The sequence below is a fragment of the Alligator mississippiensis genome, chromosome 11, assembly GCF_030867095.1.
Source record: "Alligator mississippiensis isolate rAllMis1 chromosome 11, rAllMis1, whole genome shotgun sequence".
NCBI classification, from domain to species: domain Eukaryota; kingdom Metazoa; phylum Chordata; order Crocodylia; family Alligatoridae; genus Alligator; species Alligator mississippiensis.
Genome location: NC_081834.1, coordinates 29,175,514 through 29,196,420, shown reverse-complemented (window position 1 = coordinate 29,196,420; position 20,907 = coordinate 29,175,514). Strand labels below are relative to the sequence as shown.

At 42.5% G+C, this 20,907-nt stretch overlaps 1 protein-coding gene across 4 annotated transcripts in view; it reads left to right on the top strand.

The window, feature by feature from the left end:
* Positions 1–20,262, top strand: part of HMG20A (high mobility group 20A) — a 78,016-nt gene extending 57,754 nt beyond the window's left edge. For all 4 annotated transcript variants that reach the window (XM_019477490.2, XM_019477489.2, XM_019477488.2 and 1 more), the window contains 5 exons: positions 49–80; positions 12,842–12,917; positions 14,335–14,550; positions 15,053–15,196; positions 17,461–20,262. In XM_019477490.2, the coding sequence (XP_019333035.1) occupies positions 49–80; positions 12,842–12,917; positions 14,335–14,550; positions 15,053–15,189 (461 nt within the window). In that variant the 3' untranslated portion in view covers positions 15,190–15,196; positions 17,461–20,262. The remainder of the gene's footprint in view (positions 1–48; positions 81–12,841; positions 12,918–14,334; positions 14,551–15,052; positions 15,197–17,460) is intronic.
* Positions 20,263–20,907: the final 645 nt, after the last annotated feature.

Genomic DNA, 20,907 nt, shown 5'->3' with positions numbered 1-20,907 from the left:
TCTTTCAGTTCTCCTTCATTCTACTTTTGCCTCTTTTGCTTTTTTCAGATGCAGCGCGGCAGGCTGCCCATGACCACGAGGTAAATATTGTCTTTGGCCCTACACATTCCTGGCAGATTCTCAACTGGTGTAAATTGTCACTGAAAGCAAGAGACACTTTACATTGCTTGAAAACCTACCCTGAGCTCTGGGTTGTTGTGAATTTCTTGCTCTTTCTCTCCCTTTTTTTGGATCATTTAGGTCAGGGACAGTCAACCTGCAGCATGGGTGCCACAAGTGGCATAGGCAGCCTCTGTGTGGGACACATGGCAGACTGGGGAGGGAACAAGCAGCACAGTTGCAGATTAGAACAACAGGAAGTAGAAATCAACACAGAGAGCAGAGCAGAAGATCGGGCAGGGGAAGGGAATTGGAGTGACACTTGGGGAGGCTGTGGGGTTAATTTGTGGCATGCCTGCCAGAAAGGTTGACCCATACTGATCTAGGTTATAGGTTCCCATGACCAAAGAATTTAAAGGTAATAGAACAGAATTACTCAGTTGCTTTCTGGTACTAAGAAAATTAAATTGAAAAAAAGTTAATGTAGTTATAAGAAATCTGAAATGAAGTAGAAATGCAGTTTAGACTTTTTAAAAATATTTTTTTCTTTTATTCAAGTTCTGCAATGCAAATCATAATTTTTTTATTTGGAACCTTAAAAGTAATGGATGTAAGCTAGAATAATTGAGCCTTTTAAGTACCTGATATATTGTATTAATATGTGTAGCTTGCATGCAAGTGCAAAATTGCAGGGGAAAATTAAGCAGAAGAGCTTGTTGCAAATTTGGCATTCAGTATCGTGTGAATAATGATGGTTAAGAAATAAGAATGACTAACTGCAGGAATAGACAGATCACCCACAACTTAGATAGTAGCATCACTATGTTGTTTTAGGGCACCATCCTTCAGCAGCAAGCAGTATATACCATTGCTTTTTCAAGAGGAAAAGAGAAATATAACTAGTGTGTCATGGGACCTGTTATAAAACTTTCTTAGCCTAAAACAATGTTGCCTTGTTGTAACAGGACTCCTTATTCATTTTTTTCCTCAGCATTAATGATTTAGTTACCATAAACCATCATTGACATAAGTTTAGCTTTCAGACATGCTACACATTTGATCCTAAATATGAGCATAAAAAATTGTAGCAATGGACATGTGTTCAAGTAAATCTGGCTTAATTTCAATAAAACCCAGTTATTTTTCATAGTAGGGTGGTTGGATGGTTGTTGTTGCTGTGATGGTCCAGGAAATGTCTGATAGGCAAGGATTCTTTGTGGCATCTTTTACTGGACCAATCACTTAATTGGGAGAGCTGTGGACAGGCTTTCGGGTGTCATGCAGATCTTTGTTACTTTTCATACAAATCCTATTCCATGAATACATGAATATATAATGTGCCTACTATGCCTGAACAGTGGCTACTTTGAACTTTTAGTCTAACTTTAAAACCACAGAATTTGTATGCGTTTTCCATTTCATGCTAGTCAAGAGTGACCTTGCAAATCTGTCATATAGCAAGCCATCTACAATGACATGTCTCGTCCTTCCTCCTTTTGTCCCCTGCTTAGGCCTGTTTACTTTTGTCCTCCTCACCCCTTACCACATTTTACTGTTTATTCCCTCTGTTCCTTTTGTATGCTCCTGTTCTCTTCTGTCTGCTAGTGCCATTTTCTTTGACCCTCACAATATTTCCTCTGCTGCTCCTTTTCTGTTGAATAGTTGCAACTGGAAGGTCCCCAGGTTTATGCAGGAAAAATATGCCTCATTCCTTGACTGATCTGGTCTAGGATGGAGAGGTTCCAGTTGGTGATGTCCAGGGATCTGGGTTTTCCATTTTCCGCAGAAAAACAAAGATTTTTTTTTCCTTTCATGGACAAAAACTTGGGAAACTGTGGGTTTCCCCTTGCAGGCTGGCAGAGTTCCCATCTGCAAGGGGCTGCTTGGGGCTTGTTGGAGCGGGACTCAGTGGGCAGCAATGGAGAGCAGCTCCCCCAGACTTTTATGTGGGGGGCATAGCACTTTGAGGGGGGTGGGGGGACAGATTGAGGCACTCATAGTGAGGGAGGAAATGGGGCAGTGTCCAGCCAGGTTGGGGCCCATGATCTTGGGTGGGTATACATGGCTGTGGGGCCAACTGGGGAGCAAGATGGGGCCCCAGGTGATGGTAGGGCTGGCTCCCCACTGCTGCACACAATCCTGAACGGTGGGGGGGGGGCACATGCCCCCAGATTTGTGCACAAGGCAAATGCAGGCTGCCTGCTGTGGGCTTGGGGCTGCCCACCCTTTTGCCCTCCCCAATGGGGCCTCAGGGGCCCAGCAGGCGTTCCCCGGCACAGTTGGGCAGGGAGGCTCGGTGCCACTGCTGCCAGGAGCTCCATCCCAGCCACACTGCCACAGCAAGGCACTTCTTGCCCACCTGGCAGCAGTGGGGGGCACAATTCTGTGCCACTACCACCCCTGTTGCTGCCGGGTGGGCAGGGGTGCCTCACCATGGCAGTGTGGCTGGCACAGGGCTCCCAATGGTGGTGGCACAGCACTAAGCCTCCCCATCCTCTTGTGCTGGGTCTTGCCCACTGGGCTGCGGAGGCCCTGGGGGAGGGCAGCAGGGCAAGGAGCACCAAGCCTGCAGCAGGCAGCCCAAATCCTTTCTCCCCTCGGGCTCTGCTCCAGCCGCAGCAGCCACCGCCAACTCCCACAGCATCTGGGCTCAGACACTGCTGGGTGGGTGCAGGGGCTGTGGCCCCTGGCCCTGGTCCCATAGCTCTGGCACCTGGGCGCCCCCCCCCCCCCCCCCAGCAGAGGGTTGTGGGTCAGGAGTGAGGGGCACCACCGCATGACTGGGAAGTTGGGGAACTATGGGTTGGGAGTGAGGGGCTCTAGTAGGGCCAGAGGGCTACAGGTCAGGAGTGAGGGGCACTGGTAGGGCCAGGGGGCTGCAGGTTGAGTGAGGGATACCAGTAGGGATGGGGGGAGCTGTGGTTCGGGAGTGGGGGGCACCAGGAGGGGTGGGGACTGTGGACTGGGACTGAGGGGCACTGGTAGGTCGGGGGCTGCAGGTTGGGAGTGAGGGGTACCAGCAGGGCTAGGGAGGGATGAAGGGCTGTGGGTTAGGAGTGAAGAGCACTGACAGGTTCAGGGAGCTGTGGGTTGGGAGTGAGGGGCAATAACATGGACAGGGCCAGAGCACCGGCATATCAGGGCTGCTCAGCTCCACAAAGCAGTGGCGGGGACAGCTGCAGCTGGACCTGTGTCCTGGTGAGCGAAGGGGCAGGGGGAGCTCTGATTTTTTCATGGAAGAAAAACCAAAATCAGACACCAAGATATATAAGTATTTAGAATTATTTTATTCTAATGATTGAGGCACTGAAATGCTTCCAAATTCCTTAAAAATTGTAAATATATCAATAAAATATTGTGTTCAACTAATACGTATATGTGTATATGTATGTGTATATGCATGTGTATATGTATATATACCGGTGTTTCATTTTAATTGTAGAAAAATGCGGATTTTGGGGAGTTTTATCAGAGAATTTGGGATTTTTAAACAGAGAAAGCCAGGATCCCTGGTTATGTCTGTAACCCTTGGAACATGGAGCCAGGTATTTATCCTCCTGAAAGTTCAGGTGGACCTGTCTCCTGCCCTTCCTTACGTCTTCAACTTTCTGTGCTGTTGAAAACTTCACAGCTGATATGTTCTAAAGCTCCCAAAGCCAACTTCACTGGCAATCCAACAAATAATTTTTTTCCTGCTGATTCTCCATCTCATTTAAGGACAAAGAGAGGAACGATAATTTTATTTTTCTTTTAATTTATGAGAAATGACAAAATGATATTCAGCCTGAACAAACTGGTCCTTTCCAGTGAAGAGCTAATCAAATCCTTATGATTTTAATTCCCTGAGTGAGCCTCAGAGTGGCTTAAGTACATCTGAGCCCCTGAGAGGATCCTTTACATGCTGGGTAATGTGCTCAGTAATCGAAGAGTGCTGATGGTTTTCATTACTGCTCTTCTGTTAAGTAGAAGTTCTCTGTTGCCTTTCATATACTGAGCAATTTCAACTAATTGCTCTAATATTTTTTATTTTGTACCTGAAGAATCTGTACCCTGGGGCAGCATATATAATGTCTGCAGTTCATTGTTCTCCACACTTCAATCTGTAGAAACTATTCTTGGTCAATACCAGTCTTCTACACCTAGATAGCAATATTAGGCATGAATTACCTAGGCTGGTTAAGTTAAAGAAAAAAACAAAAGTAAAAAAAAAAAAAAGACTTCCCATTATTTCTTTGCAGATTTCAAGGTAAAATTAATTTGTTGTTGTCTGGGAAGTGTGTGTTGCGGGGGAGTGTATATTGTTGCACATGACTGCTGAATACACTTCAGTCTTCCAAGACATTTTCTGCAGGAACAGGCATCAACTTTCAGGCAGATAGCAGGAACACTAAAGGAAGTTCTCATGATAATGCATCTCAACTGCCTCTCATAAATGTTTGTGTGGGGGTTTTTTTTCTTTTTCTTGTCAGTCGCTCATATAAACCCACTTAGTCTTGAGCATTTGAGTTTTGAACTCATGCTCATCATATCTAGCGCTTCCCAGCTGCAGTTCTATCAGGTAATAAAACTCAGCTTTTATTTATTTATTTTTAAAAGTAAAAAATAAACTGACTGACACTTTAGTCAGGTAAACATTTGGTGGGGTTTTGAAGTTCTGTCTAGCCATGTCTATCTTGGATGACTGCCAAATGGCACTCTGTTCACCCTAGCTTAGCCCCTTTATGAGGCAGATACCAGTATGAAACACTGAGCTCAGCTGCCAGAATTCCCTTATAGGCTGTTAACCACTTAGCTTTTCTGCTGAGTACCAAATCATGTTTGACATTTCATTTAAAGCCCAAGGTGTTCAGATATAAAAGACCATAGTGGTGACAAAAACAGGAGCAGGGTATTTTATTTCTGGCTTTAAGTGTGGTTTTTGAAGGCGTGATTTCTTGGCATGTTTTCCCAACCAAGATGTTTTCAGGCATTTGAAAAGCTTCTGCTTTCACTAGCAATTTCTCTAGTGCTTAACTTTGTTTCTGTTTTAAGCAGCTGTTTGATTATAAGTGCCATAATTTATCAAAGAAAAAACTCCTTTGTGTCTTTGACATCATCAATATGTACTTTGAAAGTGAGAATTAATTCTTCTTGCTTTTGACGTGAAAAAGTTATGACTCAAGCATCACTAAAAAATATTGAACTTAGTCTACTGTTCAAAAGTCTTTGAAGAAAATACAGATTTTTCGATCTTAACTTTTATCTATAAAAATAATTTTTTTCAATGATATACCACCTTTTATCTCAATAGATCCTACAGAATTCTTGGCACAGACCATGGGTTAGGATCACTTCCATTAACACTGAAATGTAGTCACCTCTTGGGAAAGTTGTGACAGCTGTTTAATTGTATGTTACAAACCAACCTAAAATTTTTGGAATTTAAAAAGTATTTTTTTTACAAAATCTGCAATGTGGTTTTTAAAATGTAATTTTACCTTGCAAAACACAGGTATTTGCACAATGGAATCTTGGCTCTTGTACAGCACTAAGCACACTGTTAATATTTTGCCTCTAGTCTTTGGGGGAGAGATGCTAGTAGTGGTGGATTCACCAGGCTTGCCCTTACAGAACTTGGCTCTTCAGGGGACCAAAACCTGAATGTTGGAAGTTGCCTCTACACTGATACAGATCACAACATTAATTTTACATTTAACTATGCCGTGCTCTGGAGAAGTGAATTGTACATGGCAGCAGAATTTTGTTTTGTGCCCATATACACTCATACAGACGTATGCATGCCTGCCCTTGTTACTTACAAGTAGTTTCCCATGAAAACTTGCATGAATAGTATACTACTACCTGTATATACATTTGTGGCAGGGAACTGTCTGAAATACTAATCTACCTAGTACTTTAATTGTATGACACAATTAAAGTACTAGGTAACTCTTGTCAGAAATGTGGATGTTTTAAGATCCCTGTTTCTTTTGACAACTCTTTCTGCTACCTTACTGTTAGGTTCCATATATAAGCATTGATGTTCAAAGGCGAGGTGGACACACTTGAAGGGAGAGAGAGGCTGCAAATAGATTTAGACAGACTACAAAAGTGGGCAGACGAGAATAGGATGAGGTTCAACGTAGACAAATGCAGGGTGCTGCACCCTGGGAGAAGGAATCCACAGCATACATACAGGCTGGGGAGTTCCCTTCTTGAAAGCAAGGTGACGAGGAACAATGGTAATAAGCTGATGGGGAATAGGTTTAGGTTAGAGATCAGAAGGCAATATTTTACAGTTAGGGTGGCCAAAATCTGGAACCAACTTCCCAGGGAAGTGGTCCTCGCCCCTACCTTGGGCAAATTCAAGAGGAGGTTGGACGATCACCTGTCTGGGGTCTTGTGAACCCAGCATTCATTCCTGCCTGTGGCAGGGGGTCGGGCTAGATGATCTGTTCAGGTCCCTCCTGACCCTAGCTACTATGAAACTATGATGGAGAGCTGTGAGACTAACTTTAACCATCATCTTTTATGATCTCTCCTTTGTAAAGCTTTCTGCCCAGTTTTTTCCTCAAATAAAGTTTGAATTTTGAATTTAAATAAAATACAGTAACTACTCAAATATAAAATGAACCTTAATATCAGATGACTTCCCAATAATTCTATGTATGGAAAATTTATAAATGTGTTATAATGTTCCTGGTATAGAAACTAATTACTGGAGGTTTGCCTTGAACTTGTCCCCCTCTCACTGCCACAGCGTTGGAAAATATATATTGGAGGGAATCAGTACTTCCCTTGCCCTTTACAGTACTTCCATCTCCCCCATCCTGACTGTCAGACCTTACTCTCCCTCAGCACATGAAAGTGAGGAGTAAATCTGAAAACATTGACTTAGAAATAAACATGTCTGTAGTAATTTGCTTATGTGGGTACCTATTAGGGCTATGCGAAGCTTCAGGCCCTGATTCAATTCTGTGGAGATTCGGCCAGATTCGGTGGCTGAATGCCCAAATCCGAATTGAATCAGAAGACCCTTTAATCCCTCCAAATCAAATCGGAACCCTCCGAGTCGAATCGGAAAAATTCGGCAATTTGGACATAGACACAGCTTTAAATGTTTTTTCTATATACCTCAAGGTACCAGGCGGCTCGTGAATGCTAGAGGAGGAAGAAGCAAGAAAAGATAAGCTTACAGAAAGTTACAGGAACTTTTTAAAAGAGGGAAATCACTAGGAGCAGATGGACTGCCTATAGAATTTTACAAGAAGTTTTGGGCGTGGGTAGGGAGGGATATAGTGAAATTTTCAAGGAACTAGCAGATACAGGAGAGGCAGGGAAAGATTTCTACAAGAGGCGATGTGATCTTACTATTCAAGAAAGGGGAGAAGGAACTCCTGAAAAACTGGAGACTGATTACAGTCTTTAATATAGACTATAAGTTAATGGCTAAGACATTGGCTTTGAGGATCAGGAAAAACCTCCAGAAGATAATACATGAAGACTAAGTATGCCCACTACAATGTAGAAGGATCTCCAAAATGATCATCAGAGTGATTAGAGATACACTCTCCCATATCCAAGAGAGGAAAACAAGCACAGTTATAGCAAACATAGATTTAGAAAAAGCGTATAATAGAATGGATCATGATTACATATTCGAAGTGCTAGAAAAAATGGGGTTCCCAGAAAAATTTGTGTGTTTGATAAGGTTGTTGCATAGAGAAGTGGAGAATCAAGTCCAAATTAATGGAAACCTAGAAAGGGCCTTTAAAATCCATACAGGGGTAAGACAAGGGTGCCCCCTGTTGCTGCTACTATTTTGTGCTAACAGTTCCATGCCATACAAAAGACTAAGAACAAATAAGATCATAAGCAGAGTAAAGATACCAGAAGGGGGAAGAGGTAAAATGTATACTATACATTGGTTGCGATAAATGTAGTGGTTAGAGAGAGACTTTTAATGGAAAGGGTGCTAAAACACATCAGAGTATGGAGAAGTGATGGGGGCTAAACAAAACCGATTGAAAAGCACTGTAATAGGAGTGGGGAACTGGAGGTACTTGGAGAAGTTGGGCCTTCAAATGAGAGGGAAAAATCCAAGCACTGTGGATGCTGAAGGGAAAGGTAATACAGCATGGGAAAAAGTGGCAGCAAGGCTATAGCAAATACTTTGGTTATGGTCCAGAAGGATACTGTCCTCTGCTGGAAAAGTAGCAGTGTTTAAAGTTGTGCTGCTGTTTATTTTATATATAGGAATTGTATTCCCACAGACGTGGTGGCAGATAGCAAAAGTACAGAGGGAACTATATGTGTTCTTCTGAAATGCCAAAAGAGAAAGGCTGGCCAGAGCTGAACTGTACAAAGCAAGGGAAATGGGAGGATGGGGGCTGCTGGCCTTGAAATTGTTCAGCTGTGCGAAATATGCAAGCGCAATATGCGCAGTGGTGATGGAAGGAGAGGAGAAAGCAATGCGTCACCCAGTTTCATGCAGCTGCAGTTTTGAGGAAATGGAGAGTATATCAGACCTCTTTGAAGAGTCCATGGGCATGGCAACCCCCAATTCATTACATCAGGATGGAAAGGTTCATGCAGAAGTATAAAATAGGAAAGGTAGGACTGGAGATCCTGAAGGATCATAGGAACTTGATGGAAGCAGTAAGGGAGAGAGACAAGATGGTGCTGGTAGGAAACTTCACAGAAGGACAAGTGAAGATGTGGGGAGCAGTGGTGGGTAGACAATGAAAAGGGCGGCATGCTGATCTATCATGGATTATTGTAAGAAATATGTTGCCAGTGAGAGGTGCAATACAGATAGGGCTTGGTGAGCTCGTCAGGGTGCCAAAGGGAGAGATGCGGGAAGAAGAAACAGTGGGATGTGTTTTGGAAGTGCATATGTGCAAAGGGAATGTGGAAAAGGGTCTGCTGCTTTCTGAGTGTTACCAAAATAAGCCTGTTGTTAGTGTGGGAGATGGTACTAAGTGGATTCATACCAAAGGGACCAGCGGAAACTTTAAGGATTTTATTAGCATGTGTTAAAACTAGTTTATGGAAAGTCAGAAATCTCTGGATGTTTAAGGGGTTGGCTTTCACTGAACAAGATTGCCTGAAGCTGGGGCTGCACAAACCAAAATAATACATTAATTGAGACGAGGAAGAGACTTGAGAGGAATGGGTGGAGAAGTGGAGGAAAAAGGAGCTCCTACTGGAATCTCAGTATGGGTTTTAAGTCATCAAGAGGCATGATTGATGTGATCTTCACAGCTTGCCAGCTGCAAGAAAAATGCTGGCAGCAACATAAGCTTCTCTACATGGCTTTCTCTGACCTCATAAAAGCTTTCAACTCTGTCAGCCAAGAAGTGTTGTGGAGGATCCTTCTGAAGTACAGATGCCCACAAAAATTTGTCATTATTCTTTGCCTACTCCACAATGGTATGTGAGTGGTGGTTCGCAGTAATGGATCTATCACAGATCCCTTTGTGATTAAAACAGGTGTTAAGCAAGGCTGCATCATCACTCCAGCGCTTCTCAATATTTCTGCTGTAATGCTACACCTGAACACCAACAAACGTCCAGCCAGAGTGGAGCTAAACTACTGAATGCAGATGGTAAGCTGTTTAACCTTGGCCGACTCAGAGCCAAAACCCAAGATGACCCTGAGCTCAATCATTGAACTTGAGCACATGCTACAGCATACTGACTCAGAAGCAGACCTTTAGGCAATCACTGACGTCTTTACTGAGGCATACAAGGAAATGGGACTGATGCTTAATATTTAGATGACTAAGGTCCTCCTCCAACAAGTTCCTAATAAACAGTCCGCAGCTCCGGTAATCCAGATCCATGATGAGACTGGAGAACATTGAATATTTCCCATACCCCATCTCTCACAGAAGGCTGACATCAACAGAGAAATCTGACATTGCCTCAAATGTGCAGGTGCAGCCTTTGGATGCCTGAAGAAATGGGTGTTTGAAGATTGTGACATCAGATCTGAAACCAAGCTCATGTTTTATCAAGCAGTTGTGATCCCTATTTTGTTGTACGATGCTGAGACTTGGACAACATACAGGAGACATCTAAAGTTGTTGGAGAAGTACCATCCACTCTGCCTGAGGAAGATCCTCCAAATCCAGTGGGAAGATGGATGCACCAACTTTAGTGTCCTCTTGCAAGTAAACACCACTACTATTGAGGCAATGATCATCTGACATCAACTTCGCTGGGCTGGTCATGTCATCTGGATGTCCAACTCCAGACTCCTGAAGTGAGTTTTATTCTCCCAGCTCAACCAAGGTGCATGGTCAAGAGGAGGGCAGAGAAGCACTTCAGGGATGTCCTCAAGGACATCTTTTAAAAAATGCAACATCAGTGTCAACTCATGGGAGACTATTGCCCAAGACTGCCCCAAGTGGAGGAAGAGTCTGCTGCAAGGATCTCAGTACAGTCAAAACTGTTATCCAGCATCCCCCGAGAATGGGGGATGCTGGATAACAAAATATGCTGGTTAATTGAGCGGCCCTGGCCACCGCTTCTCCCACTGTGTCTGGGGCGTCCCTCCGCCCCTCCCATGGCATCGCCGCCCCTCCTGCGGGCCCTGCAGGACAAGAAAGCAGGCCCTGCACAGCTCTGCACAGACTGTTATGCCCCTGGGCTGTGGAAGCTCAGCAGTGCAGGCTGCTTTGCCTCAGGCTGTGGGGGCTTGGAGAAACTGGAAGTGCTGCGGTAGGCACTTCCGGTGTCACTTTATTTTACAAGCTGGCATGCCAGTTAGTGGAGCATGCCGGCTTGTAAGATGCTGGATAGTGCAGCTTTTACTGTACTTTGAAATCTCACGACAACAACAGGAGATTGAAAAGTGAGAGTGGCAAAAACAGCACGCTGTGGACCAAATCAAGAATCCAGCACCACCCACCCCACATAGAAACACATGTCTGAGCTGCAGTAGAGTCTGTCAATCCCAGTTAGGCCTCCTCTTCAGACACGCAGATAAGACAATCATCCTCAACTGTGAGGGATTGCCAAAGATATGGAGTTGTATGTTTTTTGATATTTAGTTTTTCTGTGATATGAAGTCTTGATAAAAGAAGGATGCACAATACATGTAGCTTTGTAAGTGCAGGGTGATAAATAGGGATTCTGGTTTTCTCGGATTAAAAAAACGCACACTTTCTGATTAAAAATCACAAATTCTCTGACGAAAACCCCAAATTCCTCACTTAATGCCACTAATATAGGGGTGTGCGTGTGTGTGTGTGTGTGTGTGTGTGTGTGTGTGTGTGTGTGTATCAGTGTTTCCCAACCTTTTCCAGCCTAAGTCACACTTGCATGAATAAAATTTTTCACAGCACACCTTTTAATGTATTCCCCATCCTCATACCTATTGTAGCTCATTGCCATGGCAAAATTCCACAGCACACATAATTTCTGACAGCACCCTTTTGTGCTGTAGCACACTAGTTGGGAAACACTATATATGTGTGTCTGTGTATATGTATCAATTGAACACAATGTTTTATTGATATATTTACAATATTAAAGCAATTTGGAAGCCTAGCAGTGTCTCAATCACTATAATACAATAAATTCTAAACGCATATAAATTTTGGTATTTGATTTTGGGGGTTTTATCATGGAAACTCAGAGATCCCCCCTGCCCCCTTTGCTCCCCAGGACACAGCCCCATCCCTGCCCAACTCCCGCGCTCACTATGAAGGGCCTCAATGCCGCACCCCCACCCTGCCAGACTTAGCTGCGGGAGCTGCTCTCCAGGCTGCCTGGTGGCCATGTGCATTGTGGCGGGCCAGTAGGGGGTACTCCTGCATTGAGCCACCCACCTCACTGTGCCCAACCACCTTCCAGGCTCCAAGTGCCTCCCTGGGGGTGCCTCATGTCTGGCCAATCCCCTTCCTGAAGCACACCCACTAGCCCGGGGTAAAAACTGCCACCACCCAGGGCTGGGCTTTATTCTGGCTCTGTGCACCCTGGGAAACACAGGCCTAGTAGCCCTCGAGGGTACTTGACTCACTTCAAGCACTTGGGGGTGCTTCTCTCAGTCAGAAGCACACGAAGTGGTTTCCCTTAGTCAGCCGAACCAAGGGGACCCCTTCCGGCAGAGTAACTGTGCTGCCCCCCTCCTCCCCCGGTCCTTTTTTAAAGGACCACACACAAAAAAACCCAGTTCTCATCAATATGTTTGCTTAATGTGGGCCATGTGTTTAATAGTCCTGCTCAGTGTTGATTGTATTTTATCAACTTTATAGTTGCTTTCCATTAGTGAATTTATGCTGCTTTTGGCAGTAGTTTAATAATAGAAAATGTATTTAATGTGGTTTCCTTGTATGCAAATATAAGACAAGGAGCGTTTTTTCCCTTATGCTTTTTAGGGGGGGAAAAACCTTCTCTTCTATTTGAGTAATTATGGTATGAATAAAGTATTGAAGTGCTGTATAATGTACATTTACTATAGGGTAAAAGTTTGTTGTGAATTAAATTATATATCTGGATCCTTGACTCAAAACTTTTTTTTTTTTTTTAAACTCATGCCTCCAGTAAATCTCTGAAACCCACTGTATTTTTTTTTTTTTTTTTTTTTAAGTAAAATTTCAGCATATAGCTGGTCCACCCATTTCTTGGTTTGCCCTGTGGCTAATTTAAGGAAAGCAGACACATAGATAAATTTCTACTATCTTAATCATTAGCTTGGTAGATGTATTTGTTGTCAAAGGCTAACCTTTAACCATGTATTGTTTTCTCCCTGCAGAAGGAAGCAGACACAAAGGAAAGGTCTGTTTTTGATATTCCAATCTTCACAGAAGAGTTCCTGAATCACAGTAAAGGTGAATTACATTCAAATGTTATTTCTGGCAGCTTTGTCACAGAACTGTCAATCCAGCTGAAATATCAGGGGGAAGGAGAGCGGTGGTTGCAGAATGCTTTACATGAATGAAATTCCATGGTTCAGTGTATTAGTGTAGATACCACACCTTTTACAAGTATAAGTGATGAGCAGACAGCTATTCCAGATTTTCCTGCTGAGAATGGGTACAAGCTGTAGGTAAATTGAGAGATGCAATGTCTGACTTTCCTAGCTGGAATTGTTGTGTAGAGTGGAGATGTTAGTAAGATTTAATTCACAGTCACTGAAATTAAATTTGGGGAAAGCCAGGTAAATCACCTCGGCTATAACCCATGGCCAAAACCATTCCTACAAAATATTTTCCATTTCTGTATTTGTTTGGATTGTTACAAGCCCATAATGGTGGGATTTCTGCCAGTTCCCTTGGAAGATAACTCCACAATCTAATAGATTTCAGCTTCAGACATTTTTCCTCGTGTTCAGCTTAGATGTATATCCTTCTAATTCTAAGGGGCACCTATACGCGTGTCCAATGCCTGCTCTGATGTGTCCTAATGAGAACGCATCGGAACGGACTTGCTTAACAGAGTCTGCTGGAATGTGCTAATAAGCACGCTCCAGCAGCCTCAGCATTACGTGTATTCAGTGTTCCCATGCTTCAAAATGGCAGCGGGGGCACTTTAACTAATTAAACTAATTCAACAAGCTTTAAAGTGCCTCTGCCCCCATTCTGAAGTACAGGACACTGAATACATGAGACATCGCGGGCACTCTACTCTCGGGAGCCACTTTAATTAAAGTGCCACACCTTCACTCTGAAGCATGTGTAAAGAGACCCTAGATGACTGTCATGTTGCTAGTCCTCTTGTCCTTATATTGCTAAGCTATACTGTACTGAACATGTTCACAATAGTTCTTCTAATCTTACTTCCTAAATCAGGGGTGGGCAGAATGCGGCCCACCAGGCCATTCTATCCAGCCCATGGGGCCCCTAAAAAATTTAGAAAATTAATATTAATCTGCCCTGGGCTGCCTGTCATGCAGCCCTCAATGGCTTGCCAAAACTCAGTAAGCGGCCCTTTGCCCAAAATAATTGCCTGCCCCTTTCCTAAATCAGTCTCCCTATTCATTTTTTTCCTCTGCTCTGAACTCTCTTAATTTTTCATTATCCCTCAGATATTAAAAGACTCTGACCTATATGCCATAGTCTGGGTTCTATCAACTCCCTGCTCTGTGGAGTGATACCTTTTCATTTGTAGCCCAAAATTGCATTCATTCTTTTAATCATCTTTAGCTGAGCAGATGCCTCGGAGCATTCTGCTTTACTCTTCAGCACTCACTGGGGTAACTTTTATAGGTACATTTCATGTCTCTTTTCTTGGTGGGGTTATTCACAGCCCGTGAGGCAGAGCTGCGGCAGCTGCGCAAATCCAACATGGAGTTTGAGGAAAGGAATGCTGCCCTGCAAAAGCATGTGGAAAGTATGCGCACTGCAGTAGAGAAGCTGGAGGTAGATGTGATACAGGAGCGCAGCCGGAACACAGTGCTGCAGCAGCACCTGGAGACCTTGAGGCAGGCACTTACCAGCAGCTTTGCTGGAGTCCCACTGCCAGGTAAGCCTTCTCCTTCTGAATACCCTTTGTTCGTGGTTAAGTCGAACTGCTGTTTGTTGTATGGCACATTGAGTTGTCCCTATTCTGTAATGTAGATTTATTTCTGTCTCTTGTCTTTGCTGGATGTTGGAACCCTGTTGATGAGTGCAAGGAGCTGTATGAAGTTAACTCTGTCTTGTCCCAGTGCTGGAACATTTTAGCATTGCTGCTCTATGCCAGGAATTTTCTTTTCTTAAGTGGTGGTGGGGAACTGATCGTCCCACTGGGCCTGTCACAGGAACCCATGCATGGCACCATACAGCTATGTAGCACTTTGTTTTGTTGCTAATGATTTATACTGTGCTTTAGTTGCATTACTTTGGCTCTAACAACTTTCCCCCATGGAGTATGTTTCCATTTTAGCACAAATCCTCCTTGGAATGGTAGGTAATATTTGGTATTTCTGCAGTCATCTAAATGTCCTGTGGGTTTTTTTTCCTTTGTTCTGTTATATTTACTATAGGCACTGGAGAGACCCCCACAATGGAAACCATTGATTCATACATGAATAGACTGCACAGTATTATCCTGGCTAACCCACAGGAGAATGAGAACCTCATAGCCACAGTCCGAGAAGTGGTAAACCGACTTGAACGTTAGTGATTGGGTAAGTACTCCCACCTTCAGATTGGTTTGCTTGCCAGCACTGTATCTCTTGAGAGATGTTTTTGTCAAAGCCACAAAAGGTAGTTAGATGCTCCACCTCATTTTATTTTCAGTGGGAACTGAATGTACACCTCCTATTTTTGACTTTGAAAATTCAATGCTTGACTCATAAAAATACATAAATTCTTGGCAGGTTGCAAGATCATTTCGCACCTTGACTCGTATGTCAGGTGAATAGTATGGAATAGATTGCCAAAAGGAAAAATATTTCTTCACATGTATGACCTACTGGCTTGTAAAGCTATGGCAAATGATAATGCAGAAGAATATTGTTTCCCTTAAGCATGGTGAATCTGAAGAATTCCACAAAAAGCATTGGTTCTGATAATCAGTGAAAAAGTCTTGTATCCTAAAAAGGTTGTATGCCAGCTATTTCATGGCTACTTAACATGTTGCAGCTATCAAATCCATAACATGTGCAGACTGTCAAATTTGTTACATGTCAAGATCTTTTGAATTTGAAGATGTATGAGTAAAAAGATTGCAGTTATACTGGGTCAAATCCACCCATAACATTTGCTGAGTGTTGATGATCTTATGGTTATATATGCAGTACTATAGAGATCATTATTCTGCACATTTTGTTTTGATGCTGAGTAGCTGGGAAAATCCTAATAGGAGACTGTATGAAAAATATACAAACAAAAAGTACGCCCATTCTGCCATGCCACATTACCCCCATATTGCACATCATGGTGAGGCAACAGGATTCTAGAGTAGCTTTTGGGAGTCAAAGGCCTTGGACATGAATCTCTTTCCTGCTTTTGTTGCCACAAGTACACAGGCTTGGATTATTTGGGCATACATACAGAACAAATTTATATAATATGAGCTTTGAATGGTATGAATAAAAGCAAATAAAACTCTGGTTCACCATGTTATGAGACAGGGTCTGTCTGCAAATATGAAGGCAGGACTTGTCATCCTTCTTGGTCCTGACCTTTTGTGATATTGCATAGAGCAATTAATTAAATGTTCCCCATTACAGCATGGCTTAAGCTAAAATTGTCCTTCTAATGGGTAGCCAGATGGAACGGATTATAGTTCTAAGAGATGACTGAGCTCCCAGTAGAATAAATAAGTGGCATTACTGCTTGTATTTATGAAGGGGAACAGCTTGTGGCTCTAGGTCTGGGATTTTCAGTAGCTCATCAGCCTTCTTATTTTCACACACTGCTTTCATTTAGTACCCCTGTAAACTCAGAAAGAGAACTGGGGGATGGGAGTGTCTGTGACAGAATTTGGTAACTGGCCAAGTGATTTCCTATCAGTCAGGTGCTGGAAGAGCACTCCAGGCCCAGAAACAGATGTTTTCTCTTTAAAGTACCTTGCCAGAAAAACCTAATTCAAGGCTACAAAAATCTAGAAAGTGTCTGCTGTAGGCTTTGGTTCTCAGCTGCCATGGAAAGCTCTGGAGGATTCTTATTTGTTAAGAGTTGCAGACATTTTCTGTGGTTTCAAAATGTAAATATTTTACTCTTGGAAAAATTGGAATCAGTTGCAAGCAGTTGGGAAAAATAATCCTTGCTCCAAAATTCTTCGTCCCCAATTATGGTTAAAAATACAACTCCCATTCCCTTACCCCCAGAAAAAGTAGAAGAGGCAGTTATAAGATATGATTAATACTGACCTGGCTTCATTATACAAATATGTACAAACAACAACGGCCTGATGTTCCAGATACTCACAACGTAATTAATTACTCTGACACTCACTTGGCAGTGGCTAAAATAATTTGAGGGAGGAGAGGTGGGGTCAGTGTGGGTGTAACCACAGGAGAAGGTAGAACTTCTGAATAAAAGACAGTGCCTTGAAATAGAAGAAGAAAAAGAAATTAACAACAATAGTCATGTAGTGAATCTGATTGGTAAATTGTCAGCACCATTGTGTCCTATGCTAGCTTGTACATAATGTGTTCTCCCAAATAGTCTGTATCCGACCAAGCAGTTTTCTTGATGTTTAGAAGCACATTATAAATTTAACAGAAAGCTATTTGTTTTTATAATTACAGTATTTGTCAGGGACAGTATACTTGGAGCTGAGCTGTTACTTGCTGGCTAAAGTTCTTAATAAATAGTTTTATTACAAAGCAGTGAAGAACAGAAACATTCAAATTAACCATCCAAAAATATCACCACGAAGCCCTGTTTCATCTCAATGGATTAGTATACACTTCTACTGCTTATTTTTCTGTTTCATCTGCAGGTCTTGTGGCCCAGGGATGCTTAACAAAAGTGATTCAGCCACTGAGGAATGAGAAGCCATGGTGGAAACAGACTGGGGGTGGGAGGCAGGATTTGTCCTGGTCCCTGCCTGCAGAGCTTGCTTCTGGAGCAAACATTTCAGTGCATTAAAAGCTCCTAAAAAGCCACAGGCACCACCTGCAAAACCTCTGAACTGTCCTGTATATAGATCTTTCAGAGCATGTGAATTTGGTGCAATCTTCAGTTTCCTGTCATTTCTGCTCGATGTGGGAAGTACAAATGCAGTGTACTGGATGGCCTTGGAGGTGAACCTTCCCAATCTGTAAAGTGAAGTCAGCCTTTCTGTTGTGGAAATAGATATTTGAAATGTTACGTTGTTTTCTCTCTCTCACTCTTTTTGTCTTTACATTTTAAGCTGTGGAGTTACCTTCATCCCTTCCAGTCTTCTCCTGTCCTTTTCCTGTTTATTGGTGCTCAGCATAGCAACACCTGTGTTCTTCACTGCAACAGACACTGTGTCTTCTTTAGTGTACCATCCTGCCCTGCCTGCTGTCTTCAAAACAAGCTTCTCTTCAGCATTACCCTGTGGAAAGGGGTTGGGCTTGCCTACATCCTACAGTGTGAGGTTCTTCTCTGCCTGATCTTGGATGTGGTTAGTGCTTCATGACTGAGTTGCTTCAAAGGAGGGACTCTTTCCTCACCCTCCCGCTCCCTCCCCGCTCTGGTTTCCAAGTACCTCTCCCGCATGTACAGTGTCCTGCTCTTCAGCAAGGCTGGTGTTCTTATCTCTTGAAAATGTCTGTTGGAGTATTTTACTACTGAAAAGGTCAGTGGTAATCAAGAGAGAAAGTGAAAGGTCAGCTCCCCTTAGCCTGCAGGAAAAGTACAACATTTTTTTTCAGACCAAAACATGTGGCTTTTCTTTCCACTGCTGTGTTGCTTAGTCTAATTTACTCTGAGCTGTAGCATGAAAGTGTGATTTTGTGTTCAAAGTGGTATCTCTTTAAACACAGAGAAATAGACAGTGGAATTACATTTTTCAGTACCCTTCTGGTATTGTAGCACCTAAGAAACTGCATGTGTAGAAGTGCATATATTGCTCTTGAAGTAAATTATAACAGCAGAGAGGTGTTTTAATGGGGAAGCGGTTTCCCATAGAATTCCACAGTTCATTCCATGACTCCCTACACCTTTATTATTAAGCATCGCTTATGGAGACTATAGCTTTCTACTTATGATATTCCTAAATGGCCTTTTACTCTTATCAAGTGTTGCTTTGCTTGCTAGGCTCTGTACTCTCTGAGCTGCGCCATATCTCATTATCAAAGATAGAGATATCTAATGTCTATCCTAATTTATGCAGATTTTTGCAACCCTTGGTTTCTGTCAGATTATTCATTTAGGTTCCTGTTGTGTACTTCATGGATACTTTTGAGCTTTACTATGACGGATAAACTATTCTGTCACTCCTACATGATACCTTCCTTGCTTCTCTTTCAGACAGCCTTAAAGATTTTCCTGTTATGAGTTGGGGAATGCTTTTATTACCTGGCCTCATTGGTGCAACTAATATGACTTTCATGTATCTGTAGTGCAGGCATTGGCCTAATTTTTATGCTGGAAGATTAAATAGTAGGGGTTTTTTTTCCAATGCTACACTGACAGACTTAACACCTTTCTGAAGCTGCCTCCAAGTCAAAGCCATTTGAGCCAGGGTTTCCTTGCTCCTAAGCTCACTGCTGATGCTTTGGCTACAGCTGAGCAGCAAGTCTTCCATCATGGAGGGACATTTTTCTTATGTCTTGAAAATAAGAGAGGGTTCGCTCAAATGAACCACAACTTTTGTTTAATTTACTTCCATTTTTTAACACTCGCAAGACCTGCTGATGTTGTCATGAACTGTTTATGAATTCTATATTGAACAAGAGGTTATGAGAGGAAATCCTGCATGCTAATAGTGCTTCAAGAAAAAGCACTCCCCCCTACTCACACATGCATCCAGTTACTGTGCAGTTGAAGTCTTCAAAACGCACAACTCAGCCAAAGTTGGTTCACTGAGTTTTTCAGTCCAGTCTGTGGTAACTTGTTGTCAGTATAGTGGTGTACCTGACCGGCTCCAGGACTCGGTATGAAATGCAATAGTTTGATCCACCTTGAGCCCCTCTGCCTTGCACATCTCTACATTTAAAGTGTGGATGGTTAAACACAGCAGTGTCTTAAGCAAATTGGAAGCAGCCATCCACTCTTGGCATGTTGCCAATACATCTCACTTGGACAAAGCATGGCCGTTCTTAGATGGACGATTCAAAGAGGTAGTTACTCTTTGCGGGATACTGACTGACAAATTTCTCCCACCCACAAAGAGGGAGAGATTTAATGCCATGTTACATTTTGCAGTTGCTAGGGAAAAATTTGGTTCTTGCTCTCTAGCAATCTTACAGATGATATTTTGTCTTATTAAGAATCTTCATCTCTGCACTGATTAATCTTATGAAAAATGGGTTTTGCCTTTTCAGTGTTTTTTATGAGTGTCACTTCAGTTTACATGTTTCAGTGTGTTGGCTGACAAAAAAATTTAGGTGGGCGATGAGGAGAGAAGCAGGATGCTTTCTTCACTGAGGAAAATGTTAACAAAAATACATGAAAATGGAGTCCATTTGTTGGATTAATGTGTTTGGAATTGTTAAAATGCCAAGTTTTCTGTACAAGTGTTTTTGTAATTAAACTTTTAGACTTCCTTTGTTTTTTAAGAAGTTGATGTGCTTGCTTGACATTTGCATCATTAAAACCGTTCAACATTGAATCCATTCTGATTCAATTTTAACTGCATTTTAATGAGAAATCTTACCAGCATTGCCTACTTGTCTGAGAGACTTTGTTAAGTCCACATTATTCACCAGCACTTAGGCAGTCCAAATCAGTAATGTATTTGTTTCCTCAATTCTTCATTCAAATGATTTTGTACCTGTTTGAGGTTCTGTTGTTTTAATGGATCTTAGAACAACTTGATGGGTTGTAATTCATTTTTATGTGAAGGTGATGTGCAGACCAGGGTGGGGGAGAATGCTCAGCTATTACCCTGTCTATCAGAACTGATGGCTGTTCCCAATCCTTTGTTTTTATGTGCAAAAATGGATTTTACTGAAAAGAGATAGTGATGGATAGATGTCTTCCTTTGAAGTATAGCTTCTTTTTGCTTCATCTGAGGAGTATAGTCATGGTTAAACTGGTGAGGCCAATTAAGATATAATAGTTTGACAGAATCCATATTGGGGCTGTCCCTATGCAATGAATAGCACATCATCCCTGGTCATCCAACCTGAGTCAACTAAACATGGCCTCAGTCTCTTTCTTTGCCTTTGCCCTTCTGTCCTCATTTTTCTCTCCCCTCAGTTTCTCCCCACTATATGTTTTTCCTTCTTCTTGTAAGTACCTTCCATATTGTTGT